The sequence below is a fragment of the Choloepus didactylus genome, chromosome 10 (assembly GCF_015220235.1).
Source record: "Choloepus didactylus isolate mChoDid1 chromosome 10, mChoDid1.pri, whole genome shotgun sequence".
Lineage (NCBI taxonomy): Eukaryota > Metazoa > Chordata > Mammalia > Pilosa > Megalonychidae > Choloepus > Choloepus didactylus.
Window position 1 is genome coordinate 82,913,359 of NC_051316.1, and position 22,914 is coordinate 82,936,272.

Here is a 22,914-nt window from a genome sequence, read left to right on the forward strand (position 1 = left end):
TGAGTAGAAAAATAGGGGAAGAAAACAAACAAACAGACAAAGGTACCCAATGTTCTTTTTTACTTCAATTGCTCACTTTCACTTTAATTATTATTCTTGTTATTTTTGTGTGTGTGCTAATGAAGGTGTCAGGGATTGATTTAGGTGATGAATGTACAACTATGTAATGGTACTGTGAACAATCGAATGTACGATTTGTTCTGTATGACTGCGTGGTATGTGACTATATCTCAATAAAATGAAGATTAAAAAAAAAAAAAGCAAGGACAGAAAGGCAAAAAGGCTTAAATGGAACCAAAGGGTTCAGAAAACAGGAAAACTAAAAACAAACAAAGTGGCTCCAAAAACTGAATGAAAGGACTTCTTTTTGATTTTCAGGTGAAATTCCGAAAAGAAATTAAAATAATAACATACTTGTTGTGTGGGAGAGGCTTAGCCTACTTATAATTGTGCCTGGGAGTCTCCCCCAGAGAACTTCTTTGTTGCTTCGATGTGGCCTCTCTCTCTCTCTCTCTAAGCCCACGCGGCAGGTAAACTTGCTGCCCTACCCTCTATGTGGGACATGACACCCAGGGATATGAATCTCCATGGCAACGTGGGACATGGCTTCCATGGATGAGCCTGGACACAGCATTGTGGGATTGGGGGAATCTTCTAGGCCGGGAGGGAGAAGTGAAATGAAACAGTTTCAGTGGATGAGAGGTTTCGAGTAGGGGGTTACTCTAGAGGGCATTCTTGTACACTATGTGGATATACCTTTTTGGTTTTTAGTGTACTGGAATGGCTGGAGGGAAATATTGGTGGCCTTGATTCTTGGGGATGATTGCGTAACTATGTAGCTTACAGGATGTGACTGTGTGATTGTGAAAACCTTGTGGCTCACGCTCCTTTTGTCCAGTATACGAACAGATGAGTGGAAAAATGGGGACAAAAACTAAGTGAAAAATAGGGTGGGTTGGGGGGTAATGAATGTTTTGGGTGTTCTTTTTTACTTTATTTATTTACTTATTTGTTTATTTGTTTGTTTGGAGTAAGGAAAGTATTCAAACGCTGATTCTGGTGATGAATGCACAGCTGTGTGATGGTACTGTGAATAGTTGATTGTACACTGTGGATGACTGTAGGGTGTGTGAATATTTCTCAATAAAACTGTATTAAAAAATGACAAGAAATGTAAAACAAAATAAAAATAATAACATATTGCTTTTTCTTTCTTCTATTTGGGCTTACCCTCCCCTAATGTACGTTTGCTTCAAAAAAAACCACCTTCATTATGCAACTACACAATATACCACAAAATATGCTCATTAGTCAAGTTCAAAGTATGGAAAGGCACAGAATAACATAATAGAAATACATAGGAATAAATACTGAGTCCTTAGAAAAAAGTATTAGAGATGCTTCTGTAGGATGTTGTTCAGACGTTACCAGCACATTCTTTTCTTCTTATCATCCCCTTATTGGCATTAATGATTCTATGAAATGTAGAAACTTCTAGAGATATTGGCTTGGCTTGCTCCACCTCACATCTTCCAGGGCTCAACTCAATTTAGTTTTCAGTGAGGCTTTCCTTGGCCACGCCCCTTTCCCATAAACCCTATCTCTTTTTGCTTGTGTTTTCCCCAAAGCATTTAACATCACTAAAACATTATATGTTCTACTCTTTTTTTATAATTACATCTCACTCCACCTCTGCTAAAAGATAAAGTTTTATGAGGGCAAAATTTTTCTGTTTCATTCATTACTATATTCCCAGTGCCCATAAGAGTATCCACTACTTAACACGTAGTCGAAAAAGATTTGCGAAATAAATAAGGTAGCAAAAGTCTCTAGGATAATATGCTAAATATTTATATTTTACTCAAATATAGCTATTTTGGTACATCTGTACAGCAGGCAGTATTGCTTTGGATCAAAAATGTCAAAACCTAGGTCTAATGGAAAGTATTGAAAACATGCTAGCCAATCAACTTTCCTCTTAAATCCTTGCCTATACCATGAACATCTATAAATGCAGATCAAAAAATAGCTTTGTCTATCAAGGAATGAAAATCTCCCTGTTTTTAAAATTAGAGAATGTACTTGATTCATAACAGAAGGGAGTATTACAACATACAACACAATCAATCACCAGCCCAGGTCAGAGCTGACAGGAAATTGCATCAGAGTTAGGTTCTAATGAATTACCCAGTTGCAGCTTATTACTAAGTGTTAACAATTGTTGCATTGCGGAAGTAGGTTTACGGGTATTCCTTGGACTAGTCTTTCAGCTTTCCAGTGTATTTGAAAATCTGCATCTTAAAAAGTTGAGGAGAAAAGTCTGTACTTACACACTCTGCCACGATTGCCACCTCTTCCTTTCCGATCGTTGTTTCCATGTCCACAACTCGCTTCTCTCTCACTTCTCTTCTCTCTATTCTCTTTGTTCTCTGAACTTTCTTTCCCAAAATTCTTCTTCCTCCCACCTACAGTCTCCCATGAAGTCTACCGAAGAGAAAAGCTGTCATTCAAAGTGTGTACAATTATTGAGGGTGCATGCATGTATCCTTTAGGCCTAATTACCCCACAACTTGCACCTCACTTGCTTACTACTTAATTCTTTTCCATATAGTTCTACCTTCTAGATAACAAAGATACAATTGCTAAGGTCCTGTTGTACAAATAAATTATAGCTTTTAGCTAAGCTGAAAACATACTATATGTTTTCCCACCACAGAACCTTTTGCTTTGGTTTAGGAATAAAGCAAACGTCATTTCCCCAAGCTCCCACTCTACACTAACCCCATTCTACCTACTTCATTAATAGTCCTTAAATCTATTAATACACAGCTTAACTCTAAGGCTACAAATTACATAAAATGATGCCCTAAAGTTTCAAGAATACAACTTTACCAATTCAGTTATCCAAACTAATCATCTAAAAAAACTTTAACAGGAGATGAACAAAACTTGGGATTGGTTTTTAAAAAGAAAGCATCCAAAATTCAAAGTCAAAGAACTGTTCTAATGAGAAGTCAAACCTCTCCCCCAATAGTGATACTAATTCAAATCATATCACATACGTAGAAAAAGAATGAGACACTAGATTTTCATGAATATAAGTAGAAGAATATCAAGAAGGGTATGTTACTGGGAAATTACAAAACTGACCCCCTAGCTTTTATTTACCTTTTTACAATCTACCGTATTTCACAAGGGATTTGAACTAATTCAGTCCTACAATACGAGCAATACTATTAAGCTTTAAAAAAACAAAAGATTTCTCAAGGAAAAAATTACTAACTTTGTATATCCAAAGAAACATAAGCACTAGAAATTAAACTAAAATTCAAGATCTATAACTGAATTACTTCCAAAACTGTGGGAATCAGCTCTTAAAAGGTGTTTTGGTATTTTTAATGGACATTTTGGGCTTCTACAAAGCTCTGATGAACTATATTAGGCATAAAATGATTGGATGTGGAAAAAGACAAAAATTACAAAATATAATTAAAAATACAAATTAAGAAAAAAAGACAAAAATTACAAAATACAATTAAAAATACAAATTAAAACAAGTTATTTTTCACCTCCAAGCTTTGATAAAGATTAAAAATGTCAACAGCCAATAGTTAAGGTATAACAATCAGATAATCTCAAACCATTCTAGTAAGCAGGCATCTATTATACCCTTCCCAGCAGGCTACCGGCAAGAAGTATTCAAATTTTAATTGGTACACACCCTTTAACCCAATACTACCTTCTAGGCCTTTATCCAAACGAAATGATCTGATAATTGCACAACATATGTAAAAGCAATGGTAGCAGAACAAAGGAAAAAAATACAAATGTGTCTAGTTTAGGAGACTGACTACTCTGGTAAATTCGTAAAAGGAACAATAGGTAGCCATTTAAAAGTTATACAGGTATACACAAAATGAGTTCCATGACATAAGTAAACTGTCAACAAACAGCATGCACATAGAGTAGGGACTGCGGTATATACCTGTATATATACTGAAGAAAGTGTCAGAAGACGTAATCTAAGTGGGGATGTTTAATTTGATTTAACTATTTTTATCTCTGTGCACTGTTTTTTTTTTAATTAAAGAAATCAAAAATCTTTTTTTCCACAAAAAAAAATTTCAGTCTATAAAATCAATTCATTATGTTCAATTCATACTACAAACGCCTTGTGGTATGAAAAAACAGAAGCTTGTTTTTGTGTCCTCATGTCCTCTTTTCCCTCTTTAGCCTTCATCACAGACTTGACTCCTTAAAGCTGGTGAGGCCTGACCCTAAAGAATTGGTTACCAGAATGTCAGGCAATCTGGACATTCCAGTGTTGCCCCGGAGATGGCATCCTGCAAAAGAGCAGCAAGTCCTTATTTAGGGTGTGGATCTTCAAACTGATAATTCTGCCGTTTTCATTTCATTTCCTGAAAATTAGGGTCGGCTCATGAAAAGTTGTCGAACAGCATGCTAAATGAAAAATGTCAACCTTCATTCTAAATTTTCCCCGTTAAGAATAGCAAATGAAGACTTTCTTGGGTTTTATAGTGCCTTTCTGATTTTGATAGTTCATTTGAAGAAGAGAGTTTGAAAGTTGTTGTATACTGCTACCAATTGCCCATACCCTGCCTGAAATACCATGATTGTTTATGAAAGGTATCTTTAATAAACCTGGATACAGTTTGGGAAAAAAATACCATGTACAATTAAATCCATTTAACACTTAATTCTGAGTAACAATTTTGCTTCAGAAGACCTTGGCACAGAATAAGATTAGCCAATAGGACAAGATTTGTTTGCCTTCAGGCTTATCCTAAATGCTCCTGCTGTTAGCAACCCTACAGTGTTTCCATTCTCTGTCACCCCACTCCAATTAACTATACTCCAGCCAAGGGAAGATATTCCTTGCAGCTGGTTAGCCATGGCTGCTGCAGACAGCAACCAGGCAGAGAACAAGACAAACAGTATGAAAGAAATGATACCACAGAAAGGTCCTCAGCAAATCAGGGTTTCAAAAGGACTTTCACTGTTCCTCTCTATTTCTCCCACAATCCTCTCACACCCCCCACAAACAAGTATACACATTTTATGTCTGTATTCAGGTCCTAATTTGCTACTTTCTAATCTTTGATGAAAACAGTCAGATCTGGCTCCCTCTGTGTAATTTCTATGTTCAGGAGGTAATCAAAGAGACAACCTTTACATAATCTTTCATCTTTACTTTCTAATAGACAGCCCAGAACCACTTCTTTTGAATTCCATTCCAAATGAGGAGAGGAAATTTAAAAACTATGAAACATCAAAGAACTGGAATTTAACACTTTAAAACTCACCCAACTACTACAGACAAGGCAAAAGAATAAAATCTGCTGGAACTAAAGAAAAGGCAACAAAAAGTAGCATCCTGGCTTATCACTACCACAAAAAGAAAACAGTCCTTTCAATTAACGATTTGGAAATATTTAGTTTATTCACAGTTACTTCTTTGTCTATAAAGATGGTGGTGAAGATCTCAGTTCACCTTGAAAATAACTGAAGGTCATTCTATACTCCATCCATTAACAATGAAGCTAACAGATTCCAACATTTCACAAAACACAGAAAATATAATGTTTAAGTGGCAGTAAACAAAAACAATCCAAAAATTTAACTTCATCACTTTTTTCTTTTTTTTTTTAACTTCATCACTTTTATAATATATATTTTCCCAATAAATTTGTATTTTGGTGGTTTATCATATCAACAACTTCTTCTGCAGAGGATTTTACCCACAGATACTGTTACATCAAGTAATGAACTACTTTCCCAATTACTTAATTTTTATAATGAAATTCAACCTTCTTGTTTCAAATCAAATAAAAAGATATTCATTTTAGTTTTCAGCTTCCACGGCAGTTCATTTTTATATTGCCTATCCTTAATAGAGCCTGTCCCTAAAAATAAGAATGAGATTAAACCTGGATACTGACAAGGAAGGCCCACTGGATGTGTTCATCTTTGTACCCCTTTTTAGGTGAATCATTATTTATTTTAATCTGGAGTGAAATGGTTTCTCAGTTTAAAAATCTAATACTGTGCAATCTCCATGTAGAAACCAAAAAATTAGGGCTGACAATTGCCTAGTATGACTTTAGTTACATCCTTCCTAAAACAAAAGGACTTCTGCCAAACTTTGCCAAATTAAAAAAAGTCTTCTCTATTTATATATATATATGAATATTTTTATTTATATAAATTATATATTTTTTATTTATATAAATTATATATATATATATTTACATAGCTGTCAAACAGTCATGAGAATGTGGCTGTAAAATATTGAAACATAAGCAAACAGATACACCAACAAATCCTGGTTTTCTACAAATCCTGGTTTTCTGTTAGTCCAGAGATAAAAGAAGTAGTAAGAGGTGACGAATGAGATAAAGAAACATTAGCAGTGAAGCCAAGAGAAGTTTTACAGGTGGTGAAAATGTCCAAAGGCCCAGAGAATTCTGGAAAACTGTGTAAGGCTGGAATAGGTGACAAAGTTCTCTTTTGATTCTTCAGATTCCACAACTTCATGAAAAACCAAACATAACAAAAACAGTCATTTCAGGTTAGTGCTCATTCTGGAAACTTAAAACAAATATGGAATGGTACCCATAATCCCCTCTACCCAACCAGGGAACTTGAAAATGTGATATGCAATTGGAGACAAATCTTAACACTGCAAATCAATTAGCACTTATTAATAATACTTACCGTGTCTGAATTCCCTTCCAGCAATAAATTGATAGCTTTGTTCACATCTCCATTACAGTCATGTAGGGCCACTATGCACTCATCCTGATTCTTCCCTGTCACTTCCATAAGCTGTAAGAATTATCAAACCATGGTATAGCAGGAGGTGAAAACGCAAGATAATTTTAATTTCCAGACACATCCACCCAAAGAAAAAAATTATGCAATTCTTCTATATAAACATGCCTTCTTCCAGACTCTGAGATACAATCCAGGAACAGGATTCCTTAGTAATTTTGTGGCCATCCCATGTCCTTTCACAAATACTGCCAGAGTCAAACTACAAACCAAAACTGCTCCAAGCAGACCAAATATCAGATTATTAATCAGCAGTACACACATGTGTATTTACTCACATACCCAAAATTCCCAGAATTTCCAGGATCTGATATATGACTACTCAAACTTAGTTCAAGGATATGCAATACTCAAATATTAGATGAGACTAGACACATTTTCCAAAGGCCACCCTTTCACAGAACATCCAGTGCAACAGTTTTACACAGGGACATTTCCCACCATAGCTTTCACTGCTTGGATTAGAACACTCCATACATATATACTAAGTTATGAAACACTAAGGTCTCTCAGGTGGATTTCTACAGCTGTTACAAAACTCACACCTACTGGTTTCTCAAGGAGCATCAAGAGGGTGCTATGTTTGTAGTAATCAGAGAAAACTCGGTTTGTTTTCTTTAACAAGGGAAACTAAACTACAATATATTTTATCACTAAAAGCAATCACAGATTGGGCACAATGCAGAACTCTCATGCAACAGTAAACAAATCTGTTGTGTTTTAACTACATTTAACTATTTAGATATGTACTAGATACAGTTCAAAACAGCTTGACTCCAACATTTCAACTGGCTACTGTGGTTACAAAGCTAATTATAGCAAAGCCCATCTAGAACACAGGCCTCCTGATCACATAATCACAGCTCTTTGCACTACACCACACAGCCTTCTCCTTTTTCCCTCTTCTTAGGCAGTAAAATTCTACACACTCCATAGCTTCCCAGTGCTTCATCTTTGGATATCTACTAATAGTGTCAGATTTTTACCAAGGATATATGTTAATTGAATTATCTATCAGATGTAATGGATAAGATGCACAGTCAGCATCAAAATTCCTCCAGTGATTAAATAAGCAAGAAAGAGAACTAAAGTTAGACTTAAAACTTTGAACTCCTAGTCTATTGTTTGCTTTTTTTATGTATCTGCTATGCTATCAAACTAGGATAAAAGCCAAAGAAATATATAGATGTATGCCTCAAACTGTACTCATATCTCTTTCTAGAGAATGGGTTCTATAATTTTTAATGGATCCCTTTGTGGCCTTCCAAAAGATTACCATTAGCCATATGCCGACAACTATAAGTAAGAACAAAGAGCCTACAAAGCAAAAGGCTAAAGAGTTCACTTTGGGGCATTCACTCCAGGAAATAATTGCTGAAGACCTCTACACCAAGGGTTGGAGTGCCTACTGCTGAGACAGGGGTTACAGCTTGGTTTTTGGAATCCTGAAAGAAATTGTATCAGGAAAGAAGGATTTGAAACTAAAATTTCAAAAGAGTCTCCTTCTAAATGAAGACATCTCCCTAAAATTTAATTTTACACTTTTCCAACTAAAGTTTCAAATCATACCGTTTGAAAAGGCAATTCAGCTCTTCCCTAACATTAAACAAAACTCCCTGATAAAGTGCTAAGTGCTAAACCTACTTTCTGCTGTACACAGGTGTAGAAAATCTCAATGGCTTTCATAAATGTCTAACCCAATGTTCAAATCTAACAACTAGAAATTCAGAAAAATTTTACTGCCAAGATGATGAACATATTCAGTCTTTCATTCTATCCGTCAATAATGGTGTTTAATCACCAGTCCAATATCCAATACACAGAAATGAGTGGAGACAAAGCAAGAAATTTACTTTAAAACTAAAATCTCTAGTGAAATTATCTTTTTAAGCACAAAAACAAGAGATTACAAAACTTGACAGTTATCCTTTCCAGAAACATACCTGTTTAACTTGAGCTTCAAAGTCTGAATCATTCTTATCAAAGATCACTTGAGCAAGACGCATCTGTTCAGCTGTTGCCTAGAAAATACATCAAGTGTTAAAGATTTGAGCACCAAATAGATATATTATATGCCAAAAACTTGTGGTGAAAAATAAAGCTTTCAAACACTACAGCCCTATGGTGACAGAAATACTGATTAACTAAAACAAAAAGACCCTGACTTTAGGTCTTTCAATCTTACACAACCTGTTCTCATGCATTAAAGGTCTCATTTCTTTGACCAAATGACCTCAAGTTCTTATTCATCCCCATTAGCCACGTGTCTTATTTGAATTGCCTTTCCCTTGGGGAGGTAAGTGAACCAGCACAAGTGAAAGTGGAAGAACAAGAGAAAGTGAGAAAGCAGAAGAACTAGAAGCCTGGGACACAACTGCAATGAAACTGGCTTGGAAACAGGTAAACAAGCAAAGCTCTGCTGTCGACTCTAAAAAGGTACACTGGTCAGAAGAGAAAAGCCATATTTAGTTCAATAAAAATAAAAGTTACTCTTTTGGTGATGTCACCAACATGGCACTGTCAGACATCCCCTGAAAAAGCCTTCCCAGAGATTCAATAAATGACAAAATTCAGCATACTTTCTTAATAAAAACACTTAGAGAAATAGAAATCAAAGGAAACTTCCTCAACATGATAAAGGGGATATATGAAAAACCCACAGCTAACATCAGTGAGAGACTGAAAGCTCTCCCTCTAAGATCAGGAACAACACAAGGATGCCCACTGTCACCACTGTTATTCAACATCGTACTGGAAGTTCTAGCCAGAGCAGTAAGACAAGAAATAAAAGGCATCCAAATTGAAAAGGAAGAAGTAAAACTTTCCCTATTTGCAGATGAAATCATCCTATATATGGAAAGTCCCAAAAAACCAACAACAAACTACTATAGCTAATAAACAATTTCAGCAAAACAGCAGGATACAAGATGAACATGTGAAAATCAGTCGTGTTTCCATACACTGGTAAAGCAATCTGAGGAAGAAATCAAGAAAAAAATTCCATTTACAATAGCCACTTAAAGAATCAAATACCTAGGAATAAACTTAACCAAGGATGTAAAGGACTTGTACACAAAAAGCTACAAAATATTGCCCTAGGTAATCAAGGAAGGCCTAAATAAATGGAAGGACATTCCATATTTATAGACTAGAAGACTAAATATCGTTAAGATCTCAATTCTACCAAAAATGATTTACAGATTCAATGCATCCCAATCAGAATTCCGAGACTATTTTGCAAAATGGAAAAGCCAACTATCAAACTGATTTTGAAGAGTAAGAAGCCCTAAATAGCCAAAAACATCTTGAAAAAGAATGAAGTTGGAGGACTCACACTTCCCGACTTTAAAGCATTTTACAAAGCTACAGTGGTCAAAGCAGCATGATGCTGGCTTAAGGATACTGACCAATGGAATCAAATAGACAGTTCAGAAACAGACCCTTAGATCTATGGCCAATTGACTTTTGACAAGGTGCAAAGTCACTCAATTGGGAAAGAATAGTCTCTTCAACAAATGGCATTGGGAGAAATGGATAGCCATATGCAAAAGAGTGAAAAAGGATCCCTATATCAAAAATTAACCTTACCCAAAAGTTAACTCAAAATGGACCAAAGACTTAAATATAAGAACCATAACTATTAAACTCCTAAAAGAAAATGCAGATAAGCATTTTAAAGATCTTGTGGTAGGCAGAGATTTCTTAGACTTGGCACTCAAACAATAGGAACAAAAGAAAAAGTAGATAAATGGGACCTCCTGAAAATTAAAAACTTTTTGTGCATCACAGAACTTTGTCAGGAAAGTGAAGAGGCAATCTACTCAATGGGAGAAAATATTCGATAAGGGTTTAACACCCAGAATATATAGAGATATCCTACAACTTAACAATAAAAAGACAACTCAATTTTTAAAATGGGCAAAAGACTTGAATAGACATTTCTGCCAAAAGGAAATACAAATGGCTAAAAAAGTACATGAAAAAATGCACAATGTCAGTACAATGACAAATCAAAACCACAATGAGATATCATTTCACATCCAGTAGAATGGCTACTACTAAAAAAAAAAATAGAAAATTTCAGGTGTCAAATGCCGTTTTCGTGTCAGTTTAGATGATCACATGGTTTTCTTCCCTGTTGTTTTGTTAATGTGATGTATCACATTAATTGATTGTCTTACATTGAACCACCTTTGCATATCTGTAATAAAACCCACTTAATCATGGAATTTATTTTTTTAACGTGCTTTTGGATTCGATTTGCAAGTATCTTATTGAGGATTTTTGCATCTATATTCATAATAGAAATTGGTCTGTAATCTCTTTTTTTCTTGTGGTATATTCATCTGGCTTTGGTATTAGGGCGATGTTGGCCTCATAGAATGAGTTAGGTAGTGCTCCTGCCTCTTGAATTTTTTGGAAGAATCTGAGCAGGGTTGGTATTAATTCTGAGAATGATTGGTAGAATTCATCTACAAGTGCTGGTAAGGATATGGAGAAATAGCAACACTCATTCACTGCTGGTGGAAATGTAAAATGGTACGGTCACCGTGGAAGACAGTTTGGCAGTTCCTCAGGAAGCTAAGTATAGAATTAACACATGATCCAGCAATCCCACTATTAGGTATATACACAGAAGAATTGAAAGCAGGGACTCAAACAGACATTCGCACACCAATATTCATAGTGGCATTATTCACAATTGACAAAAGATGGAAGCAGCCCAAGTGTCCATCTACTGATGAATGGATAAATAAAATGTGTTCTATACATGCGATGGAATATTATTCAGTCATAAAAAGGAATGATAGTCCTAATGCAAGCAATAACATGGATGAACCTTACGGACATTATGCTGAGAGAAATAAGCCAGACACAAAGGACAAATATTGTATGATCTCACTGACATGAATTAATTACAATAAGGTAATGTACAAGAGTTAGAATCTAGAATACAGGTTACCAAGGGATAGACTGAGACTAGAGAATGGGCAGTTGGTGCTTAATTTGCTACAGCATTTCTCTTTGGGTTGATTTTTAAGGTTTGGAAATGGATGGTGGTGATGTAGCACATTACTGTGAATGTAACTAAGAGCAATGAACCACGTATGTGAATGCGGTTGAAGGGGGTAGTTTTGGGTCATGCATGTTACTAGAGTGAAAGTTCAAAGATTAAAAAAAAAAAGGGACTGTATAATACAGTGACACCTGTTGTGGATGATGGACTGGGGTTAATTACACAAGAATAAGAATGTTCTTTCATGAATTATAACAAATACATGACACTAATACAAGGTGTTAATAATAGCATATTTTATGGGGAAAAAATACACCTAATGTAAACTATAGACTATAGTTAATAGCACTATTTTAATATTCTTCAATTTTAACAAAGGTACTATACTAATGCAAAAATGTCACAACAGGGGGGCATATGGCAATGCTATATTTTTTACATGATTTTTCTGTAAACCTACAGCATCTCAAATTAAAAAAATAAAAAAATTTCAATTTTTTGTGGAGTGATTTAATACTACTGTACCAATATATTTTACTACCGTATCATGATTATGTAAGATGTTAACACTAGGAAAATTAGGTAAGGGGTATACAGAAACTCTCTTTACTATCTCTGTGCATCTTTTTTGTGCATCTAAAATCACTCCAAAATAGTTTATTAAATATAAAATTTATCCTTGTTAACTAATGTCTATTACTAACTCCCAAAGTAATTTAAAAAGCTAAACAATTTTAACTACTGAATGATCTTAGAGAAAAGTCACAAGAACCTAATGAACAGCTTTTCTTCTCAGCTTTTAATACATGTTCAGTTTAAATCTGAACTGAAATGAGGGGAAAAAAATTTGTTGGCAATTCTCACATTGTAAAAACGCTTTTTGCAAGGCCTTGCCAGTCCATGTAGTTGGATGATTCTACTAGCTCCAGTCTGCCTTGGTCTGCTCTGTCCAGTATCATGGCCAGTCCCTTCATTCCAACCTCTGCATGCTGTGATCACAACCTAACAGCTGCAGTACTGCTACATTACCCCTAGAAAGATGTTTGCACACAAGTCCAGTATCCACACTTACTGCTGCTTTTGCCTCAATCCTACCAAGTATCTAAGGGCCCTAGGTACATTCTCACTATCTCAGCGTGGATTAGGCAATCATTTCCCTGACCCACAGCCAACTGAGAAATCACAGTGCTGCAGCCAAAAGGACCAAGGCATGAAACAACTGGACAAGGAATAATGGAAAATCAGAAGGGAAGAAAAGCTCTAGAAAGATGGCGCTCCACAGTATACATTTGGGTTTTGCAAAATGGCAACCTTTTGGGAATGAAAGAAGACTATCAACACCCCTGCCAAAAGCCTACAGGAATAATTTGCCCATTTTCTCTAATACCTATACCTTCTATTCCCTGAATCTCAAGCCTAACACAAATGTATCTTAGTCATCACCCAGCATATTCATTCAGCCTTGCTCCAATCTAAGCATCACTAATATTCAGATCTTCCCAAACAAAATTTTTACACATCACATTCAAGAAAATTACAACAAAACATTTTATAAAGGACATAAATTGTTACCAACAAAGAACTCAGGAGATATTATTCCCATGAGCTTTTTTTCCTGAGGAATCAATAAAAGCACAGGCTTCAGGCAACCAAAATCACTGGAGTCACTGACATAAAGTACTGATGGGACTATTGGATATTGAATCATGTTCCCCACAAAAGGCATGTTCAAGTCCCAACCCGTGGTCTTGTGGGTGTGTACCCATTTATAAATAGGACCTTTGAAGATGTTAATAGTTAAGGCATGCCCAAACTGAAAGAGGTTGGGACCTAAGTCAATATTGCTGAAGTCCTTATAAGCAAAGGTAAGTGGACACAGAAGTGAGATGCCATGTGAAAATAAAAGCCAGAAGAGAAAGGAGAGGATATTACCATTTGATGGAAAAGCCAAGGAACCACAAAGATCACCAGCAGCCAGCCCCAGAATGCCAGTCTTCAGGGAGAAAGAATCACCTTGCTGATGCCTCAATTTTTAACTTCTCCTAGCCTCAAATTATGAGTCAGTCAATTCCTGTTAAGCCAATCAATGTTTGGAATTTGTTGTAGAAGTTGATAAACTAATACAGTGACCACTAAACATATACTTACTGTAGAACTAAAACTAAATGATGGCTAAAAGGGAGAAAGTATAATATAACATTGCTATACAAACAACTATGTAGACATAGTACAACTATTAAAAGAGAGGGACAGATCTTGGCAACTTCCAGATGGGACTAGTTGGCTGGTACAGGTGCCATGGGTCCCAAAAGCTGTACTTGAAGCAGTGTGTACACCAACCTGTCCTTCAGGTTGGTTTTTGCTGCCACATAATCAGTTTTTTACTTGGGGGCCACCTCTATCAAGTACAATATGCTTTTAAAAGCTATTAACTGAGATAGCCTTGAATCAGAGTTTGTCACAGGTAAAGACCATGCAGTAATTGTCACATAGAAGAAAGCATATGAAAAATCACTGAACTTGAGTATAATGACTAAGTTATTCTAGGTAACAGAAATGCTGGCTGTGTAATGCTTGGAATGACAACTGACAATGGTTCCCAGTTACAGGGAAACATTATGAGGCATCAAATTGTAAAAACAAATATGTCTACAAGATCCCTGTGGACATGTCTAATAGGAATGCAGATAGATACTTCAGGTCCAAACACAGGGTTCCTCTCAGTTGCTGTATAATTTTCACTGTAAATGATGAAGAACACGGCTCTCAGGTGTAAAACTGTGATCATACCGCAGGTTACTTCTGTGGGTTTAAAAGCTACAGCTGAAGGGGTAAAATCAACTGAATCAAGCAGCTTCCTTGGAAAAAAAGTATGCAGAAGATATTTAATGACACTTGAACACACAGCAAAAACTGCATTTCATACCTGCACAGTACTATCAACTGACTTCAAAGCCTTCTGAAACTGAAGTTGGAGTAAAGTTGAAAATCCTAAATTCAGAAAATTCTTACAGAAACAAAGATTGAAGCACACACTGTTACTCTAGCAGAGACTCTAAACATTTAAATTTAATATTTATATTATATTTACATTTAATGTGTCAAATCCAACATTTATGGATGCCTTTGTAATGAAAAAGGAACCTAACCTCTCCCATTTCTCCAAGTCCAGAATTCTGTATAAATAAAAACAGTATGGGGTAGGTGGGCAGGAATGGGATAAGAATGGGGAAAATATATGGTGGTGGTAGTATTAGCATTGTTATTTTACAGACTGTTATATATGCATAAAGTAGGATAAAGCAAATGAGTACAGGATATTCCAATTCTAACATCCCCCAGTTCAGTGGAAAGCAGGATTCTCAATGTGAAAGTGATAAAGATGTAATATAAAAGAAGATAAGTAAAAATCCCATAGCCCTAAATTTGATGTATCAGCATGAACAAAAGAAGTATTTTACTTAAAAAATAATAATTTCACATTCTGTCTACTTAAGAGAACCTAAAACATTTATTCTCTGACCCTTTACTCAAAAAGTTTTCCAATCCTTAATATAAAATATTAAACATTAAGGGAAGCTGAGTCAACTCTGTATTCTTTACAACTTTTTTGCAAATCTTAAAATTATTCCAAAGAAAAAAATCAAAAAAAAAAAACTTAAGTGAAAATATTCCAACATTTATCCTATCAAATAGTGGATGCAAAGAATCATTTCTTTATACAAATATTCCAAGTAATAAATGGAAAAGAAATTATATAGACGCAAACAAGATGTCTTTCAGTAAAACAAATAGTGGCACATGAATATTACTCACCAATAAAAGGTAATGAACTATTAAGCTATGAAAAGACATGGAGGGACATTGAACGCATATTGCTCAGTGAAAGGAGCCAGTATGAAAAAAACTATATGCTGTGTGATTCCAACTATATGACATTCTGGAAAAGGCAAAAATACAGAAACACTAAAAAGATCAGTGGGTGGCAGGGGTTCAGGGTTAGGAGAGGACACGTGAATACTTGGATCACAGGGCATTTTCAGGGCAGTGAAACTATTCTGCATGATATTGTAATGGTGACACATGGCATCATATATGTGTCAAAACCCAAAGAACAGTGCAACACAAAGTGTGGACCCTAACGTAAACTACAGGTTTTTATTAATAATAATGTATCAATATTGGTTCAGCAATAGTAACAAATGTACATTAATGCAAAAAGGCAACAATAAAAAGAAACAGGGGAGAGGGAAAAGGGGATAATGATACCTCTCTCTACTTTCCGCAAAATTTTCTGTAAACTGGTTGAAAATACTATTAAAAATAAAAAGAAATGATAGGCTTCTTCATTTTAGCCATTCTAATAGGTTTGTAGTGATATCTCATTGTGGCTTTAATAGGCATTTCCCTAAGACTTATGTATATTAAGCACCTTTTCATGTACTTATTTGCCATCCATATACCTTCTTTGGTGAAGTGCCTATTCAAATCTTTTGCCCATTTTTTAACAGGTTGTTTGTTTCCTTAATGTTGCATTTTGAGAGATCATGAGATATTCTGGATACAAGTACCTTATCAGATAAATACTCTGTAAAGATCTCCTCCTAATCTGTGGTTTACCTTTTCATTCTCTTAACAGTCCTTGGAGAACAAATGTTTCTAACTTTGATGATGTTCAATTTACCCATTTGTTCTTTGATAAATCATACTTTTTTTTTTCTTTTTCTCTCTTACTGTCAGTATATGTAATGACCCCCAGATAAACTCTTTAAGGACTAGGATTATGAATTTTCTTAATTAATAATTTCTTTTTGTTAGAGAAGTTGTAGGTGTACAGAAATATGCATAAAATATATAAAATACAAAGTTCTTATGTACCACTCTATTATTAATACCTTGCATTAGTACAGTATATTTGTTGTAATTCATGAAAGAAAATTTTTATAATTTTACTATCAAATATAGTACATCATTTACAATGGGATTCACTGTGTTGGAAAATCCTATGATTTTTTCTTTTAATTTTTATTCTAGTAACCTACATACAAACTAAAAATGGGTCATGCTTTTGTCAACACATCTAAAAAAATCTTTGACTCACCCAAGGCCACAAAGATTTTCTCCCATATTTTCTTCCAGAAATTTTATAGTTTTAGGGCTATGATCCATTTTAAGCTAATTTTTTAATATTGTGTGAGGTATAGGTAGAAGGTTCATTTATTTATCTTGCATATGGATATTCAATTGTTCCTGCACTGTTTGTTGAAAAGGCTTCCTTCCCCCACCGCAATGCCTTTGCTCTGTCAAAAATCAGCTGTCCGTATGCATACAGGTTTATTTCTAGACTCTCTATTTTGTTTCACTCATCTGTCTAACTTCATGCCAGACAAAAGGACTGAGCATGTCAAGTATTGGTGAGGATTTAGGAGAAATGAAACTCTCATACACTGCCAGTGAAAATGTAAAATAGTACAACCTTTTTGGAAAATAGGTTAGCAGTTTCTTAAGAGTTAAAGATACACCTACCATGACACTCCAAGGTATGTCCCCAAATTAAAGCTATGTCTATACAAAGATTTATACACAAATGTCTACAGTAGCTTTATTTTTAATAGCCAAAAGCAGCAAACATAAATGTCCATTAGCGGACAAATGGATAAACAAATTGTTTTATAGCCATACAATGGAATATTACTCACAATAAAAAGGAATGAACTATTGATAGGTGCAACAACATGGATGAATCGCAAAATGATTATGCCCAGTAAAAGAAACCAAGCAAAAAAAGAGTACATGCTCTATGATTCCATTTATAGGGGAGGAAGGAGGGATAGATTACAAAGGAGCTCAAGGAAACTTTCAGGGGTGATGGATATGTTCACTATTTTACTATGTTGAGGTTTCACAGGTGTATACATATTTCAAAACTTAAATTGTACATTTAAATATGTGTAATTTATTCTATATCAATTATAACTCAATAAAACTTGAAAAAATGACCAACTATCAACACTTTGCGATCCCCACAAAATTAATTTATCTAGACACCAAGCATCAACAGCTACTAACATCACAAAAAGAGACAACCAGACATTATGTGTCTCTCGATGAAAGAACGCACAAGTATCAATTACATGACTCATCAAAAGGCTGGATTGTGCAATCAACTAGAAAGAGTTACAGATAACAGAGAAACATGCTGAACTTCTCCCTGTGTATGCCATCAAAAATAGCCAGACTCAGGTGATCTCACTGCCCTCCCCTCTACGTGGGACCCGACTCCAGGGGGTGTAAATCTCCCTGGCAATGCAGGATATGACTCCCAGGGATGAATCTGGACCCGGCATTGTGGGACTGAGAATATCTTCTTGACCAAAAGGGGGATACAAAATGAAACGAAATAAAGTTTCAGCGGCTGAGAGATTTCAAATGGAGTCGTGAAGCCACTCTGGTGGACATTCTTATGCACTATATAGATAACACCTTTTAGGTTTTAATGTCCTGGAATAGCTAGAAGTAAATACCTGAAACGATCAAACTCCAACCCAGTAGTCTGGACTCCTGAAGATGACTGTATAACAATGTAGCTTACAAGGGGTGACAGTGTGATTTTGAAAACCTTGTGGATCACACTCCCTTTATCTAGTGTATGGATGGATGAGTAGAAGAATGGGGACAAAAACTAAATGAAAAATAGGGTGGGATGGGGGGTTGATTTGGGTTTCTTTTTGACTTTTATTTTTTATTCTTATACTGATTCTTTCTGATGTAAGGAAAATGTCCAAAAATAGATTCAGGTGATGAATGTGTAACCATACGATGGTACTGTGAACAGGTGACTGTACACCATGGATGACTGTATGATATGTGAATATATCTCAGTAAAACTGAATCTAATAAAAAAAAAAAAAAAAAAAACAGCCAGACTGTGGGATATTCTACATGTTAAATGCCTCAGGTTCTTTAAGAAAAAAGCAAGGGATTGAATGGAGGGGGAATCTGGAAATTACAGGAGACATACAATTTTTAAAAACAGGTAAAACTAAAATATACTTTCTAGGGATGTACATGAATGATAAAATTCTAAGAACCTTAAAAAAAGTCAGGATACACCCTCACAACATACATGTAAACTTGAGAAAAACATATTAAAATTGTTACACAGGACAAAGCCAACAACAATCTGGTTAACAGCCATCATAAAACCGTTCATCCATGTAAGGTTACCATGAAGTTTCTATTTTTAAAATTATCAAATCACAACATAGAGCTTCTATTTTATTGCCAGGAAGGATCTTAGAGGTAATCTAGTTCAACTCCATACTGTGCCTCTAAGTATTTTACCCAAGCTTATCCTGCATCTTAATGGCACAAGCCTCTCACCAACCAGAAGTGTACAGTACCCAGTATATCAATCAAGCTGCCACCCAGCTAAGAAGGAAGCTAATCTAACAGTCTACGAATGTAGTGATGAGAACCTAGGATGGGGTGGCTTCCATGAGAAGGAAGGTGTATAAGGGGAGATGTTATTTCAATCATTTCATACTTGAAGACTGAGGAAAGTGACTACAGCATGTGTAAGGACTGGGAAACTGGGAGAACACAGTCCACATTAAAGACATGGGGAGTCTTCAAGAGTCTGAAGTAAAAAGAGGTATGTAGAAAGATAGAAATGAAAGGTGGGAGCAAGAGGTGGACAAGATGAAAGCAGACAGCAGTACATAAAGAAAATCACCAGAACTCTTAAGCAACAGAATGTGGGCATCAAAAAAACAAACTTAAAATAAAAACCTGAACTTGCAGGATGAGAGTAACATTCCGTATCTTGATAGGGGAATAAGTTACACAGGCATATACATTTGACAAAACTCAATGATTGATGTACTTACTACAAGTCCATATATAAATTTAATCTTTGAAAAAGCTCTAGTCAATGATATACATGCTGATCTGTTTATGGGTAAGGAGTACTCATATCTTCAACTTACTTTGCAATGCATCCAAAAAATAAGACAGAATGATGGCTCGTTAACATGTGATAAAGCAAATACAGCAAATGATAAATGCGAATGAATAGATGGGTTTATTCACTGTATAAATTTTTTCAGTTTTAAGTTTGACTATTTGATAATAAAATGTTAGGGGAAAAAAATTTCAGCAGATGAGAACAGTAGCCCCGGAGGAAGGCCAAAAGGAGGAAAAAGAAAAGGGGGAAAAGGATAGTCAAGAATTACTGGTACTAATCTTGAAACTTAGTTCTCTAAGTTTGAAATTATGTTAAAAAAAAAAAAAAAAACAAGGTTCAAAGAGACTTGCATAATTTGTCTAATTAGTAGGATAGTAGACCCAAGGTCAAAACCCAGATTTATTCAGATTCAGAAGAGCTCATGGTCTTCTCTCTCATAACATGCTGCTACCTTCAGAACACCTCTACCATTGGATATTTAAAATTGTGCAATAAACACTGTACTGAAAAAGCCTTTTTTTCCCTATTAAAAGTTACTTCCTTGGGAAAGACTTCCAAAAAACATAATTGATAGGTAAATGAACATAAACAATATTTCTAATGCACAAAACCAATTTTAAAAAAATTTTCACAATACTTTATAAAAAGGAAAATTAGCAATCTAAGGATCTAGGTATCCCTCCCACAACTCAGAAAAACAAGAAGATTTTCTTCTAATTAGATAAACTCTGCCATCCCCCAAAGGGCCCAGGGAAAACTATTCAGTGACAATCCCTGAGAAGAAGGGTGCCCTCCATCCTCCAGTCTGGAGACTGATTCTCTGGAAATTAGCCCAAGGACTTTGCTTTGCGGGGCAGAGAAGACAATTTACACTCCCAACATTTCATTTGGCCCTCCTTCAGAAATCATGCTTTTAATCTCTGCTGATTTAATAAACAATATAGCTTTGTTTTATTTTATATTTATTTGATTATTAGCAGGGTTGCACCCATGCTTACACACAACTTGCATCTCTTTAAAAAGAGACTACTCATGAAAAACTTTTTCTTAAGTACTTATCTATACAGGAAGACACAGTTCAAAAAGTCTAATATTTTCAAAACTGGAAAGTCTTGATCAGTTGTGAATAAATGCCTATCAGAGTAAAAAGTATTCAGGAGCAAGCACTGAATAGCAGAGATGTCTGCCTGTTGTTATCAGTGAAATACAAGGCTAACCTTATAATGAAAAATGGAATGTAACAATTAAGTAGAATCTACTCTCTATGTTCCTTAGCATTAACAGGGCACTTGGATATGAATGATTATAAAAAGCACTTGTAATTAGCCATGGAAGTATAGTCAATCATCAGTCTGAAATTATGATTGCCTGGATAAGGTTTATTAACTTACTTGCATACTGCCTCTGAAGACCATTTTGTCAAAATAGTCAATAACATAAACAAAATGCTTAATTTTGTACAAGGCACTGAGCCTAGCATTTTTCCTTGGATTGTCTCACCTCATTTAAAATAATAGTAAAACAAGTGAGGACAGAATATTTAACGTTAAGTATTTTTATACAAATGGATCTTGATAATTAAAAGCCATTGCAGGATTAAAGCACTCTTCCCTGGTACTTGAGAGAAAAGACAGCATTTTGTAACTCACTTAAAATTCAGACATTTCTCTACTCCCAAATATTATTTCTCCAAATACTTTGGATTTTCATAAAACATTCCAGGGACACACCTAAAAACAGGAAATGGCCTAGATACTAATAATTAACAGGAAAAAGTTCAGGATTAAATAAACAGTTCTCAAGGAACAATATCCAACTGTACCTAAATTAATACTATTCCCTCTTTCCCATTATATTATCTACTTTTTAAAAACAAGGTCCAAAATCCTAAGATTTCCTACAAAGACCATTTTAAATCCTCCATACTCTCTTAATTTCCTTAATTCTAAATATGTCAAACAAGAGTTCCACAAAAACTTACCTGTACTATTTGTTTCTGTGGTTGTACTGCCTGTGTCGCTGAAATCTGTGTTTTTTCCCAAGCACTTCGGGAACGATCATTGCTCACTGAAGTCATCATATACAGTATATACAAAATAGTGTATGTACAAAATAGAAAATCTGCAAGAAAGCAGGCATGGTAAGCAAAACTTCCAAATCACAGAAAAAGGCAAGGATAAAATTCAGGGGTGAGGAGGACACACAAGACAAAATATAAAAGCTCTCTGGAACAGAAATTCTCAAGAAACAGCCCTTTAGGGCCCCCCTGAGGAGCTGGGGGAAAGTGCGGAAGTGTCGGACTTCCTCACCTGGACTGATGCTGATGTTGTCACAAACATTAGGACTGGTGGTCTGATGTGCTGAGCCCTCTATCATGGGACTTGCCCTTATGAAGCTTGTTACCGCAAAGGAGAGACTAAACTTGCATATAATTGTGCCTAAGAACCTCCCCCTGAGTACCTCTTTGTTGCTCTCTCTCTCTAACTGAGCCACCTTGGCAGGTGAACTCACTGCCCTCCCGACTCCCAGGGGTGTAAATCTCCCTGGCAACATGGGATATGACTTCCCGGGATGAATCTGCACTTGGCATCGTGGGACTGAGAATACCTTCTTGACCAAAAGGGGGATGCAAAATGAAACGAAATAAAGTTTCAGTGGCTGAGAGATTTCAAATGGAGTCGAGAGGTCACTCTGGTGGACATTCTTATGCACTATGTAGATGACACCTCTTAGGTTTTAATTTAATTGGAATAGCTAGAAGTAAATACCTGAAACTATCAAACTCCAATCCAGTAGTCTGGACTCCTGAAGATGACTGTATAACAATGTAGACTACAAGGAGTGACAGTATGATTGTGAAAACCTTGTGGATCGTACTCCCTTTATCTAGTGTATGGATGGATGAGTAGAAAAATGGGGACAAAAACTAAATGAAAAATAGGGTGGGATAGGAGAGAGGGGTATTCTTTTTTACTTTTATTTTTTATTCTTATTCTGATTCTTTCTCATGAAAGGAAAATGTTCAGAAATAGATTGTGGTGATGAATGCATAACTATATGATGGTACTGTGAACAGTTG

The 22,914-nt window shown here is 35.5% G+C and overlaps 1 protein-coding gene across 12 annotated transcripts in view; it reads right to left on the bottom strand.

Annotated features, from left to right (window-relative positions):
- The window catches only part of UBAP2 (ubiquitin associated protein 2), a 170,989-nt gene that overhangs the window by 100,327 nt on the left and 47,748 nt on the right, over positions 1-22,914 (bottom strand). For 10 of the 12 annotated variants that reach the window (XM_037797090.1, XM_037797092.1, XM_037797091.1 and 7 more), the window contains 4 exons: positions 21,817-21,956; positions 8,796-8,873; positions 6,736-6,846; positions 2,331-2,484 (listed from right to left, as the gene is read on the bottom strand). In XM_037797090.1, the coding sequence (XP_037653018.1) occupies positions 2,331-2,484; positions 6,736-6,846; positions 8,796-8,873; positions 21,817-21,915 (442 nt within the window). In that variant the 5' untranslated portion in view covers positions 21,916-21,956. Of the gene's footprint in view, positions 1-2,330; positions 2,485-6,735; positions 6,847-8,795; positions 8,874-21,816; positions 21,957-22,914 lie in introns of those variants that run through there. The other 2 variants (XM_037797094.1, XM_037797096.1) reach the window with 2 other exon arrangements.